General features: G+C 43.1%; 1 protein-coding gene across 2 annotated transcripts in view; it reads left to right on the top strand.

The window, feature by feature from the left end:
• Positions 1 to 8,418, top strand: part of FIG4 (FIG4 phosphoinositide 5-phosphatase) — a 129,860-nt gene extending 121,442 nt beyond the window's left edge. For both annotated transcript variants that reach the window (XM_082856067.1, XM_082856068.1), the window contains one exon: positions 8,110 to 8,418. In XM_082856067.1, coding sequence (XP_082712193.1) covers positions 8,110 to 8,287 — 178 coding nt within the window. In that variant the 3' untranslated portion in view covers positions 8,288 to 8,418. The remainder of the gene's footprint in view (positions 1 to 8,109) is intronic.
• The last annotated feature ends 6,867 nt before the right edge of the window (positions 8,419 to 15,285 follow it).

Below are 15,285 nucleotides of genomic sequence, written 5' to 3'. Positions count from 1 at the left end.
AGGGGCTTCTGGGTTGGCTGCCAAAATTTCGGTTTCTTGACCCAGCTTGTGTTTACCTTCTAATAATTGTGTGTGTTTGTTTTGTGTGGTTTTCTGTTGTCTGTCTTATTTTATAATAAAAAGGTGAAAAGCATTGATAGACTTGAAGCACAGTAGTTTTCCATGATAAATATTAGGTAAGCATTGTTAGTTTTTTTTTCTCAATGTATATGTATGGCAGTGATGTTATGACATTTTAACCAAAACCTTTACTCTCACAAGCTCGTAATAGTCTCTAAGGCTCTTATGTATAACAGTGTAAAATAGAAAGTCACATGTTAAAAGCAATTGTACTTTTGTTTCAGTGTCTGCACAGTGGAATGGACATTGTAAAAATGAGGCCACATGGACTCATTTGAAGTATATCAGTGTGGGGAGTGTTGATTGATATATATATATATATATATACACACACACAGCCCTTCCCTCAGCGTTATGTTTAAAGAAAATATATGTATATATTAGTATATATAAGCATAACTGTTACATATAAATATATCTGTGTACATAACATACATGTGCATGTGTATATACATACATAGACACTTTTTTCATCTAGTTGATCTGATGAAAAATAAGTCTTCACAAGATAGTTTTTTGTCAATTGTACCTCAGTAAAGCTTAAAAAGAAAAAAAGAGTTTAGCAGCCTTAGACATTCACAGGCATGGATTTCTTTGATATCTTAAGGTCATTGTGTACTTTGATCTATAAATAACTTTTCTCTCTTGTTAGCGTGGCTTAGGCTTACGCATTAAATCCTAACTTTTGTGAGACTGCAGTGCCTTTCTGGCTGGCCTGTCACTGACATGGCTCCCTGACACGTTGAAGGCAGATAAGTGTTTGAGAAACACACACAATAAGAGTTTTGCTGTCCTCACACTCCATAACCAAATGACATACTCCTCTCCTGTCAAAATCTATAAAGACCTAGTCTACAGTAAGCAGTTGAGATTCCTTACTGCTGAGCCTTTGAAGGGCCTTATATACAGACAGGGCTGCCTGCACCCCTGGTCTACAAGACTGTACATTTTATGTTCCATCATCACCGATTATATTCTTTAGTTCCTTCTCATCACCCCTTTTGCTCCTTCTAATGGTGGGTTGTTTAGGGACTGGCATTATTGTCATATTTGCTTTAATGCATTTTAACCTGCTTGTGAAATTTCTAACCTCTCTTGCGGTATCTCTGCTGGAGGACGGTTCAGTCATCCTATTGTAATAGCAGCTGTTCAAAGGATTTGGAATTTGTTTGGATTTGAAGGAATCAGATTTATACACTATTCTGTATCTCGCTCATTAGCTCTCAATGGCATAACAAGACTGAAAATTTAATTGGACTTCGGGGAAATCATGCATTAGGTTCGTAGCATTTTGTGTGTATTATATAGACTTGCTGTCTTAGCAGGAATAAAAAGTAAATTTTTTTTTTACCATGATGATGTTTAGAATGTCATCAGCAGCTAATAGCATGGCTTCATGTCCTAATACATGGATAAGTGTTTGCCCCTCAAGCCTGTTGCCTTTACTGTGATGTCATGTATGTCTACCCAAAGACACACGCAAGTGCCCTTGGTTGGGGGGTCGGGGCAGTGCGTATGTGTGGAAGGCAGCAAATGTGCTTGCCCATATCTCCAACACTGAAACTGGCTTGACAGGGTGTATGAAAGCAAATTACATAGGCAGAGCCTGCTTTCTAGAATCCCAGGATATAGGGACTGTTTTGCCTTTTGTTTCGTTTTATTAGAGGTGGTTTGAAGATTGACACATTCCTCTTGATTTCAGGCCATTTAGTGAGTTTGTTCATCTGAGTCATTGTTTTCTCACCTCTAAAGGGGGATTAGAACGCACCCGTCCTGCCTCAGCCTTGTGTTTTGAGCTACTTGGATAGTTTGGCCCTGCTAGAAAGCACCTCGGCTTCCCCTCAGTGCCCCGTCCACCTTATGGTTATCTGAGGCCAGACTTCCGCTGGAAATCCTACCTCCCTGTCATCTAGACTCTAGATTCTAGAGCAATCCAAATCACACTGCTTTCAGGTTCTGAATTTAGAAAGCCAAGGTAAAATCATCTTCCTTAAACAGACGCCATTCATTCATTCAGGGAGTAATTATTGAACACTTACTATATGCCAAAGATTCTTCCGGGCATTGGGGATAAAGAGGTAAGCAAGATAGAATTCACATTGTGGAAAGTATATAAACAGATAAATAAAAGATCAGATAGTGATAAGTGCTATGCAGGGACATGTTACATTAAGGCAATGAGTTTAGAAAGAGATACTCAGAATTTCTGAGAAAAAAATAGCAGGAAAGAGGTTCTAGAACAGTCTGTCCAGTGGCACTTTCTGTGATGAAGGAAATGTTCTGTACCGCACTGTTCAATGCAGTAGCCACTAGCCACATGTGGTTATCAGGAACTTGAAATGTGGCTAGTGCTACTGAGGAGCTAATTTTAAATTTTAGTTAATTAAATAGGCACATGTGGCTAATGGCTACCATATTGGACAAGCATGATTGAGAGCTACATTTTGGACTTAGGTGTCTAGACTTGTACACTGAATGGGAGGAATATGCAGCATTATCTTGATTTTTTAACATGAAGAAGCAAACACATTCTCACCGTATCATCTTGGTAGAATAGATTCGTGACTAGACTTCAGTGTATGAGTACTTTGTTGGAAAGATACAAGCAGCCTAATAAGGGAAGTAACGAGAAGCGATGGATGGTCACAAAAAGATGTTAGAATAGCACCCACAAACTGAGGGCTAAAGGCTCTAAGCAATATTAAAAGCTAGAAAGAGAGAAAATCATTGCAGGGACTTCGGTGGTGGTCCAGTGGTAAAGAATCCACCTTCCAATGCAGGGGACACGGGTTCGATCCCTGGTTGGGGAACTAAGATCCCACATGCCACAGAGCAACTAATCCCACATGCCACAACTACTGAGCCTGTGCACTGCAAACTACGGAGCCCACATGCTCTGGAGCCTGTGTGCCGCAACTAGAGAGAGAAAGCCCGTATGCCACAACAAGAGAGAAGCCTGCGCACAGCAACAAGGAGCGCGCACGCCACAACAAAAGATCCCACGTACCACAACTAAGACCAGATGCAGCCATAAAAATAAATAATTTTTTTTAAATGATTGCATGGCAATGTGTGCCATAGGCCCCTCTGCCAGTTAGGAAATAATAGCCCTTGTTGCTTAATAGAAATTACAAAGCCGGCAGAAAGACAAATAGAATAATAAAGGACTTGTGCTATTAAGACATTTAGCTGAGGTTTTACCCCACTGAGACTGGAGCATCTGATCAACTTTGATCCTGCCCTAATGATTGTTTTCTCGCAGAAGGTAGAGGAAAGTAATGAGAAGAATGACCTAATGTTGACCATTATCTGCAAATAAGGCTATTGGTCAGGGTCTTCCATAAGGGCCTCTTCACCTGTAATATTCTTTTTTTTTTTTATTTTGCAGTACACAGGCCTCTCACTGTTGTGGCCTCTTCCGTTGCGGAGCACAGGCTCCGGACACGCAGGCTCAGCGGCCATGGCTCACGGGGCCCAGCCGCTCCACGGCATGTGGGATCTTCCCGGACTGGGGCACGAACCCGTGTCCCCTGCATCAGCAGGCGGACTCTCAACCACTGCGCCACCAGGGAAGCCCTGTAATATTCTTTTGATTCTGTCACACAGTCATGAACCAACAGAACCATTTGGTGATGTGAAAACAGCAACTTGGGAAAACTTGGAGTTTGTGGTAGCAACAGAAGGGGTCACCAAGAAGGGAAATATATCCTGTGATTAGAACCATTACTAGGGCTTCCCTGGTGGCACAGTAGTTGAGAGTCCACCAGCCAATGCAAGGGACATAGGTTCACGCCCCGGTCCGGGAGGATCCCACATGCCGCGGAGCGGCTGGGCCCGTGAGCCATGGCCGCTGAGCCTGCGCGTCCGGAGCCTGTGCTCCGCAACGGGAGAGGCCACAACAGTGAGAGGCCCGTGTACCACAAAAAAAAAAAAAAAAAAAAGAACCATTACTAAATTTTCTGGAAAAGCCAAATGGGTTTGGTGTGTGCCAAAATGCTCATCATAGAAAAAGTATAAGATTTTAACATATTGGAAAAGTATCACATGTATAAAATTATTGAAATTATACAAGTATTATCTAGTTCTTCTATCACCAACCACAAATCGTCATATCATTACTAAATCCAGAAGACATTTCAGTCTGACCAATATTTTCTTGTCAAACCAACATATGCTTATCGGGTACTCAATATGTATAAGTCAGAAATACCCTCAATGGGAATTGAACTTTTAAAGGGACTCAAACTTTCGTTATGCATCCAAGTGTAAGATACCATTACTACAGGACATGGTCTTATTATAACCAAACGAGTAATAACACATTTAAGAGCGAGCATAAAAGGGCACCAGTAAGGATCTTCTTTAAAAACATGTAGTGTGTCTAATGAATTTCTGCCTAAAGTGTTTCTCTTCTGTGAATGGGAACTGCAGTTAAGGCTAAGTGTCATCAGTCCTTGGTGTTGAGTACAGTGAGCCCATAAATGAACTAAAGATGACCGCAACATTCCTTGAGAGGAAATACAGAGGCTTCCTTGAAGATGGGACTAGGTTTTGTAGATAAAATGAGCCTGCAAATTTGTAATTATAATAATTCATCTCCAAAAAGACTACTAGCATTTGAATTAAGGGCAATAAGTCTTATCCCTTTGAGGACTATGGGGAGAAGCTGAAAACAAAAATTCTGTTTATGGACAGGAGAGAAATGTCGGACGTTTCTTCCACCATGAAAGTGCAGTAATAAGCCATCTCTCTCTACTGGAATGAATAAAAGAAAGTAGCCTTACAATTTCCACATCATTTAGTGTTTAAACACTGGTCTTTTCACCCAGAAACGAATGCCATCTAAGCTAATAAAAAGACTATTACATGTAGTGTTGGAAGTGTTATTGGGGTTACCTCCATCTCTTTCCAGTGCCCCTCAGAGACACGGTGCCCACCAGCAGCCCCTTGTGAGGGTCCTGGATGTTTTTGTATTTCTTCCTTGCCTTGCATAAGCCAACGGGGAAATCAAGTGTGAGGACATTAGCAAATGTAATATTGCTACTCATGTCTTTACAGTTAAGTGTTAAATGACGCCTGCTCAATGTAGGATTAGTGGTAGTATATCATTTCAGAAGAAAGTTTCTACTTAAAAATGTTCAATGCTGTTGACTGACCACAAATAAGATTTTATTTAGCATTTTAGATTACAGTTTGGTCTCCTTAGACCAAAGATTCTCAAACTTTAGCAAGTAGCAAAATCAACACCACAGTGAGGTGGTGTTGAAGCCCTAAATCCACCTGCCACTCAGTCTGATACCATTTAAGGCTGATGTTGACATTTCACATTTAGAGTGTTTGTAATGGTTTTTCATTACTCCACGGGGCATTGAAGCAGTTTACTGAGAAGTAGGGTGAGGACTCCTGATTGATTTACTGATAAGAAACCCCAGGCAGTGGGTGGAAGTGGCTGGTCTGTGGCCCTGTTCATGGTTGTCCCAGCCCTGCTGCTGTTCCCCCTACTGCCTGCCCACCCGTGTGTTCAGCTGAGCTGCTAAAGGACAAAACAATGACTTGATGACTTGGATTCTCCTTTTCTCAGCTGCATTAAGGTTTAGTTCCCAGATGGTATCTCTCTGGTGTGATGCCTGCTGGAAAGCTCTTGGTTAATGCACACAGGGTTGCAGGCAGAGGTCTAGCTTCAAAGCACAGAAACCATTAGTCCCATTTTTAAATTGACTTTAAATGTCTCATCTGTGAAATGGAGGGTGTAGACACTAGACAGGTGTGGATGGTGTGGTCCAGGAGTTGCTGTGGCCGGCACTTTGACGACAATCTCTAAAACCGCTAATGAAGCCTCCTTTTTAAGTGTTCAGGTTAAAATGGTTTGACCCTGAATATTAACAACCGTTAAAGAATTCTAGCATCTTGCTTTGAATTATGTACATGACTGAAGAGTTGCTATGATTTTGTGAGGGAAAATTGAGAAGAAGAGTTCATATATTAATCATCCCAACCATTTGTAATTATAACGTTACTTTTGTATTTTGAAGACAAGCACTGCTGTCAAGCTGGAATTCAAGTTGACTCAGCTCAGTATTCTTTCACCTGGGTCTTTTTTTTTTTAAACTTTGAGTAAATTACTACCCTTTGGTTTTTATTTATTTAAATAAGGGTGTAGTCTAAGATCATGTGAAATTATTGGAGTGCTTTGGAAAAATGAGTATTTCATAAGCCATTTACCAAATTTGAGTTTAAATATATTACCCCAAGGTCAAAACAATTGAGGTTGACTTCCAGAAAGAATATTCCACCTTTAGTTGTATTTTATTTCACAGCGATTTTAAGCAGAGTCTCCAGCCAAGGCAGGATGTGTTAGTTTTCTAAAGGCAGAGCACAGGGAGCTACCTTGACTGTTTTCTAGGAGAGTAAGAAAGACCTAAGTGTAATTGTAACGCATCCTATGAGGGTGGAGGGTTTTACTGGACAACTCTTGTCTCCCTTTGTGTGTCGCTCACTGCACCTTCCTGGTGTCCCACAAAATGTTGACGTTGCAAGTACAGTCCTAGCTGGGTCTGAGGTTCAGTTCTGCTTCTGACTGCAGGGAATCCCCCCCAGCTCCAGGGGTCCCAGCTCACCAAACAGCCAGGCGTCTAGGATGGCTTTCTGGTCCTCTGATAAGATGTACATGAGCAAGACTGAGGCCCCAGCCCAGCAGAATAGATTCTCCAGATCTTTTCTCTTTGTGGTCTTGGTACCCTGATGTGGAGAACCAACCCCCCACTCCTCCGCAGGGCCAGCCCTGGGCTAAGTGGGGGAGTGTGCTGTCGTTGTACCCCCAGTCCCTCGCAGGGTGTCGCGTACCATCGTCGCCTACCCATGGCCTGCCTCTTCTTGACCTTCCCACACACGCTCACTCTGCAGCACACCTGACTTGGTGGTTGATTCATCCCTACAGGGCCTGCCCCCAGCCAAGGAGGTAACAACTAGCAGGTGCTCACGCTGCGATGAGTTAGCGCGTGTCAGGCACCCAGCTGCATTTTAACAAGGCCTTTTTTGGAGACAGCGCCTTCCCCAAGGGTGGATGGAAATTTCAAGCACTATGGCAGTCTAGGTGGGGTGGGAATGGAAGGATATTTTTGAATAGAGAGGTTCTTGGGTGCTTTTCAAATCATCCCAGAAAGGAAGGAAGCTGCCTATTACAGATGTACACTCTCATCCAAAAAATCTGAAGCCAGATGTGTTTCAGAATTCAGAATTTTGAGGGTGTTAGCATATACCTTATAAGAACATCCCCAGTGTGATCTGAGGCTGATAAATAAACACATTAATATTCACATGAAGTGGGCCGAGTATCGTACGTTGTACCACCAGATGAGTTTCAATTGAGTCGGGTTTTGCTGGCAAAGTAACGTTTGGTTATTACAGCTTTTAGGATTTCAGAATTGCAGCTAAGGAATTGTGCAGTGGTAATTACTAACAATAGTACACTTTTATTGAGCACTAGTAGTGTGCCAGGCACTATGCTAAAGGAACACTTTGCAGATATAAACTCATTTACTCCTGCCATCAACCTATGAGGTAGGAATTATTAGTATCCCCTACTTCACCGATTCCTACTAATAAGTCCTACTTAAGAAAACTATTGAGTACATACCAGGTACCAAGGAAAGAGAGCGAAAAGTCTGTACAGCCCCTACCTCAGGTTACTTAAGTCATGTGAGGGAGGCAGATGGGCACACAGACATGGGTGTGCCCAGGGCTGCGGGAACAGAGGAGGGGTGCCCCTCCAGCCTGCATGCCAGGGAAGGCTCCCTGGGCAAGTGCTGGTCCTGCTCTTTCAGGCAGAGGAAGAAGCCAACCAACAGGGAACAGGGAGGTCACTAGCACCACTTGTTACTACTAAGTTCACTCGTTCAAGGTCAGTGGCGCTCAAGAGCTTTTGAGGTCAAGGTCCCTATGGTCCTTTATTTTCTTTAATGTAGCTCTGTCCTCGCTTCTCTTCTATAGAACACCTATCTCAGCTTTCTCCCAAGACAACATCTATGAAGTTCAGCCTCCTCAAGTAGACAGAAAATCTACAGAGATCTTCCAAGCCCACATCCAGGCCAGTCAAGGTATCATGCAGCCCCTGGGCAAAGAAGACACCTCCATGTACCGAGAATACATCAGAAACCGCTACCTGTGAAGAGACAGCAGGTCCCCAGAGTGGCCCAGAGGGGGACCAACAAAGTCCCATTTACTTATGCTCTAACTTGTTTGTCTCATCTTAAAAAGGTAATTTCCCGTCAGTCCTTTACATCAGAAGGCTTTTACTCTTTTTGTAACTGGGGAATTACAAATCATTGGTAGTAAAGAAATGACTGAATATTTTGCTGTCGTTGCCTTTGCTTTATTTTAGACATACTTTGCTTAGAAATGTGGTTAATCTAGTATCACACCGTCACACTAAGATGTTAACAGGTATTTATTGAGGACCGGCTGTGTGCCAGGCCCTATGGTAGAGTCTGGGAATATCATAGTAAGCAAAACAGGCCAAAATTTTCCTCCTGTGTGAAACGAAGGCAGAGTATTTTTCTTTGTAGTTAACATTTTAAAAAATTTATTCTCATGGTTATGTTAACTTTATGTCTTGATTTAAAAAATGTGTTCTTTTGAAAGCCCTCGTTCTTAGGAAATAAACACTGAAATATTTATAGATAAAGAGACAAGATGTCAACAAAATGCTCTCCAGTGGTTCAGGGAAAAAGAACACATGATAAAGCAAATGCAGCAAAATATTAATAAATGGTAAATCTGGAAAACAGTAAACAGAAGTTCTTTGAACTTCTGTGAATATAAAATTATATCAAAATAAAACATTAAAAATGTATCACTGGGCTTCCCTGGTGGCGCAGTGGTTGAGAGTCCGCCTGCCGATGCAGGGGACACGGGTTCGTGCCCCGGTCCGGGAAGATCCCACATGCTGCAGAGCAGCTGGGCCCGTGAGCCATGGCCACTGAGCCTGCGCATCCGGAGCCTGCGCTCCGCAACGGGAGAGGCCACAACAGTGAGAGGCCCGTGTACCGCAAAAAAAAAAAAAAAAATTTATTACTCTGCATAGCTTTTATGGTGAGCAGTTGCATTACATAATTTGATATTTGATGTCTAGTCAGGGTTGACATGCCATGTATACGTATGGTTTGCTCTCCACAGCCAAATATAATGTGGACAACTTTCTGCATTTTCTGACAGTTTTACACAAATGATTTGACCTTATTATGTCTATGCTTTTTTTTTTTTTTTAAATAAAACAAGTTCTCAGTTTTCCCTTCTCACAAATAAAATAAAGAAAACCAAGCCATCTAAAGGGAGGACGAAAATTGATCAGCCTTTTGTCCTGATGTTCGGGAGGAAAAGAAAATTATCTAGTTATTACAGAGTATAACTCCTCATGATGTGTAACACTGCTTGCTTTAAGTCAGCTCGCGTGACCTTTAAGGTATCACCAATTAAGTGACCTTTAAGGTATCACCAACCCCGAGAGTCTGGGATTCTATGCAGTGTTCTGTGTTGCAGATAAAATTCGCAGATGGTTTTGATCGATGCCATCGTAAAGTCAGGATTAAAGGATGATGAAACAATTGGCAAGAGGAGTTTTGTTTGGCACAGTTTGGATATTGTTGGGCTGCACCCCGCAGGCCTGCAAGGCCTGTATAGGTCCAGCTTCAAGACTGAAGAAAGAGCCTGGAGTCAGCGACAGAGACGCCAATGATTTCACGGATAGGGGGAGCTTACACATATGAAGCAAGGTCCCGGAGTGACACCCCACCACGTGGGCCTGATGGCAGGCAGGACGTGGTGGCAGTCTTTGCTCCCAGGGAGGGGGGCTGTTACCAGTTATAGGGGGAATTGATGTCACGTGACTCATCGGTTACCAGAGAAACGAGCAGAGGGGCAGGCCCCTCACCACCCCTTTGATAAGCTATCAGGTGGAGCTGTCCTAATCTAAAGACTAGAACAGTCACCGGCTGCGAGGTTTGGGGGGCAAGTATGTAGGAAGGGCGGTCATGTGAGTAGGAGATAGGTGAGACAGGCGCTGGTGGAGCGGGGGACGTACAGAGAGCAGGAGATCAGCCACCTTGGGCGGCCTGCTCGTACGCTCCCCCTCTGCATACCCTGCACAACGCCAACAATCTTGGCCCAGCCCTCTTCTGCGACATTCCTGGGGTCAGGTATGTGGCAGGGGTGGGGGCCCTGCAACCAGATACCACGATACGGTACAGGCAGCTGCCGCCAAAGAATCGAAAGCAAGATAGTACCTAGTGAGCTAAGAACAGTCATTCGCCAGGACGTGGGCAGTTTTGGAGCCAAGCACTTACCAGGTCAATGGAGAGTGAGTCATTGTAGCTGCGCCCTGTCCGGTTACCAGAAAGGTGAGGCCACCCCTGGTTTTCACAGACCCAGACGCACCCTCATGGGGAGGGGAAGGCCCAGCTCTCAAACATTCCGGTGGCCTAGCCGGGAGTCAGCACAGTTACAAGTGTGCCACCCCATGTTATGTTCAGTGCCACTAGGGGTGGACCCATTAGGTCTTTCCAAACAAAATAACTAATCCCACTAGTCAGACTTATGTGTCCAGAAACCAGCCTATTCCACTCCACACTGCACAGTCCAGGGAGGCTCACAGGCAGTCACCCTGCTAAACCCGTGGTATGGTAACATTTACTGACAGGGGTCTTTCTGACATATTGGCGTGCAGGACAGGAAGATGGTCAGTCTTCCCCCCCCGCCCCCGCCATTGTCAGTCATCCCCACACGGTTGCATTAGCTGGGTCAATTTTTCATGGAAGTCCAGAGGAAGAGGAAGACGACAACAGTATCTCACTGTAGACCCAGCAATTAGACAATTAGACTCATTTCACAGTGAGGCCATTGTTGATGCTCAGCCCTTGAGTAGACTTCCTCTGCTCAGGATGAAATGTAAGCCATCTAACACACAGGGGAGATCATGACAATTAAGCAATATACAAACAGTAACTGCATTCTGAGTGCCTGTGGTTTCTGTCCTGGTCTGCAATACAGTTCAGAAAACTCAGGTTTTCAGTAATACAGGAATGAGTCTAAAATCATGTTCACAATAACCACCTAGTTTTACCCTTGTTGTAACAACCACAGCTACTCCATTTTGACTTTCAAATGCATTCCCCTCCTTAGTGGCCAAATGTGCAACACATGTTCAGTAGGCCACAAAACAGGCCACTGTGTTCAGTAAAGTTTAAGTTAAACCATGTGTAAACCTGAATGATTTCCCCATACCTCCACATGTGAAGATTTTTCCATAATTTCCCCTTTTGATTGCAGAACTTTCGATAGCCCAAAGTACCTATCCCACAAAGCCAGGGTGAATGCTGCCTGCCTGCCCTAGGTCCAGATCATGTCCCTTTGTGTTAGACCTCCTTTATATTTGCCTAGTTATCCACGTTGGGGAAAAACTGATGAGATATGAACAAGCTCAGAGGTAGTTGATGCAGAATTCGAGGCTATACATTTTACCAATTATTGAATTGTTACACAAGCAGACTTACAGCAAGCAGTGTTACACATCATGAGTAGTTATACTCTAATAACTAGATAATTTTCTTTACCTCCTGAACATCGGGACAAAAGTGTGGCTAATGCAATAACTTTCATAAATCTAGAGCTCAATTAGCAGAACTAGAATTTAACATCCACTGAAACATAATATTTTTCTCTCTAAAACTACCCTTATTTCCACCAGACACAATCAAATCAAGACTCATTTGCTTGCAAAATAAGTCTGGTCAGTTGACCACATAGGCTCCTCCAAACTGGCTGTGGTGGAACTCCTCAGAAGGAGTCTCAGACTGAATTCCCAAAAGGCTTCTCAGAGCCAGGAAAGCCATGCCAAAGGCCTGCCATCAGACTCCACACCTCAGTGGATTTCCCTCTTCTAGAGGTCCCCAAAATATCAAGATTCCTGCACATGCCAGGAGACAGTCTTTCCCATTCACCTGATTGGGCTGCTCAGAACTACGAGTCTCCAGTTTCTGGAGGGATCAGGCAGAGAGAAAAGAAATACGTTTCAATTCTACCCACAGGTGTAGTTTACCAAATTGCCGTAAGTCATAACTAACTTGAGGGGAAGGGTTTCCCTATATCTAGAAAACAGAGATCAATCCAGTAATATTCCAGACAAAACCCATAAAAATTTTAACGATATTCACCAGTTCACTCAGTAACCAATCCTTCCATTAACTTTTTATGAAGCCATCAGGTTTTCCATTAGGATTCTCTCATGTTTTAGCCAGTTCAGCAGTATGATCTGAAATTTATCAGAGACCTCTACTTGTCAAAAAGTTCTTATGAACTTTCTTGAAGATGAAGCACTTTTTGCAAAAACATCAGAGTACAACAATAACTGTCTATAAACGACAAAAGACTTAAAAAGGCATGGTTAAACACCCGATTACAATGTAATTGATAAAGAAACTTTACTACAGTAACTAGAATTATAACTGATTGTAATCTTAACCCTGAAAAGCCTTAATCTCTGGCAAAAACCAAGAACCAAGAAGCAGGTAATTGTGGACTGTTTTGTCATCCCCACATTTCCTGATTGCAAGACTTATGCCTTAGTCTTCCTATTCTAAGAAGGCAAAAGTAGGTAACTTAGACACACCCAGCAGTTAATGTTCCAGTACTTTATCCTATTTGAAGTGACCCAGATAGTCAATGAATTCTCTTCATTTAACTTAGTTTAGTTTTAAGATACCCAAATCTGGACAGACTATTTTAGACAGACATTCCAAAAACATGATTATTCCTATAGAGTTTACCTAGAGGCTCTTACCTCATTTACATTTAAATGCTTTAAATGTCATCATATCAAGTTATTTTACTTGCTGACAAATTCGCAACAGATATAAGGTCTTACTTGACCTCTAGTAAACCTAGGTACAACAATATTATACTTAACATTCATAACTCTAAAGATAAGCCTATATTAATGAAACCAACAAGCTTAAACTAGTTTTAGTACCAGGTATCCATTCAGTACTGAATATTTCCCAGATCATATGCACCTGAAATTCATTATGGCTAGTTTCCTTTATATCTCTGAGAATTTATATAAGTGCTTATTTTCTTTTAAGCCAAATAAATAGAGCTCATCCACACACCAGTCTTGGTAATGTCATTTGGAGGCAGAGACACATCATATTTATAAGGAATACATGGACATATGTATATCTATATAGACAGATCTCACAGTTTTCCTTCTAGCATTTAAAATGGTCTTTTTTTTCTCTTCACTCTCAGGGATCAGATGATTAAAGTTCCTGAGAGCCCAGATAGATCATTTACCTCTCAAAGGCACAAGAAATATCAATTCCTTCTAGAAAGCTAACTTACTCTAAGGGCATATGAAAAAACCAGTTTTAGAATGTCAAAAGAGTCCCATCTTGGACATTTTCAGGGATTTTTTTCCCCTAAATAGCCAATTCAGTTTAAACAAATGACAGTAATAGACAATACGTAGCATTCACTCACGTTCACATGCCTCATTTTCAGAGGAACATGAATCAGCATTCAAGTTAACCTTCACCTCAGCTGTTAGCTCAGCCTCCGTGGCTTTTCTTAATATAAAAAGCAATAGCCAACCCACAGCTTGCTGCCACCATCTTATCGTCTAACCTTTTTCCCCACTGTAGTTGTTGCCAGAGCTGCTCCAGGGCTTTGCTCAAAACCCATCAACCCCCCTCCCCACCTTTAGCAGGAGTGTCCTTGTTCACAACCCTCCAACCCCTGCTTTAGCAGAACTGTCCTTACTCAAAACCTGCCAGCCCCCTCCTCACCTTCAGCAGAAGTTAACATAAATCTTTAAGTTAAAGGGTCCAGAGATAAGGAAGCTACAAACAAAAAAACCCAGATGGAACCAGCTGAGACCAAAATAGCAATGAATCTGACCTCCAACAGACGCTGAGTCTCATTATATGTTGAGTTTACTACATTAGCGTATTAAATGACATCTACCAGAGGCCATGATTGGACATGAAGGACCAAAAAAAGGATAAAAAGGAGGTGGTACCCCACTCCTTCAGAAAGAGCCATGCCCCCTCCCTGGAAGACTAATGCAGATGCCTCCCCTTCATCAGCCTCACTCCTCCTCCCTTTGTATTTACTCTTTAAAATGAAATAATTTTCGCCAGGTGGGTGAGAAGTTGATCGGTGAACTAAGTTCTGCTTCTCCATTCTTTGGCCACTGAATAAAGCTTATACTGTGTGGATCTCAGCTTCAGATTTGTTATTCGCCTGTTCGAACCCGAACAGAAAAAGAACCCTCCCTTGCCAAGACAGCCTCAGCCGGGCTAGAGCTCAAGCAGGGTCCATACAACTTAATTTGGTAACAAAGGTTGGTGCCCAACGTGGGGCCCATTCCATCAGGTAACTCAGGGCTTACTCGCTGACTCAGGGCCAACAAAGCTGCCTAAACAACTGGGCAGTTGGCCCCAGTTCGCGACCTCTGGGCCAGTGAGGGCTCCTAAATTTAGCCTGAGATCGAAAAGCCGCCAAGGACCAAGTGGAGTGCTCCCCAGGTAGACACCCCCTCCCCTAGCACATCTATAGCAAGGGTGCTTGCTACCGATTGAGGTAGTGTCCAAGGGACACCCGACACAGGGGGCCCCGACCACACTTCGGCTGATAAAGCCAAGATTGGTTGTAGGGATTAGCTGGCTAAGGGAAAGCATCTTGACCATCTAGTTGGAGCCAGACCTCTGTCTAGAGAACTGGACTGGGTGGTTGGTTGTCTAAATTGAGCCAGTCCTCTGGTGAGGGGCGAAGTGACATACAATTGGTCATCTGGTTGTACCAGTTCCCTGTAAGGGGATTGCACTGGACATGAAGCCCTCCAGAGGGCATCATACAGTAAGAATATCTCTCTGTTTTGTGTGTGTGACCTAAGCCCTAGTCTCTGTTTTTGATGCAAGTGAATCTTCAATCTCTGTTCTATGTGGGTTTTTTTGTCCTAATGCTCCTGGCAATACTTGCTGCATCTGTGGGCACAGGCTGGGCACTTAAAGGCCACTAGGAGACTCACCACCAAAAAGACTCCCGTGAAAGTAAAATTGGTCACGGACCAGGGTAGATGATCACTAGGCAGTCTGCTGGCCAGAAGCGAATGTC

The sequence above is a fragment of the Leucopleurus acutus genome, assembly GCF_964270905.1.
Source record: "Leucopleurus acutus genome assembly, chromosome: 15".
Lineage (NCBI taxonomy): Eukaryota > Metazoa > Chordata > Mammalia > Artiodactyla > Delphinidae > Leucopleurus > Leucopleurus acutus.
Note: the sequence above shows the minus strand (reverse complement) of the source record. Positions and strands in the feature narration are given on the sequence as shown.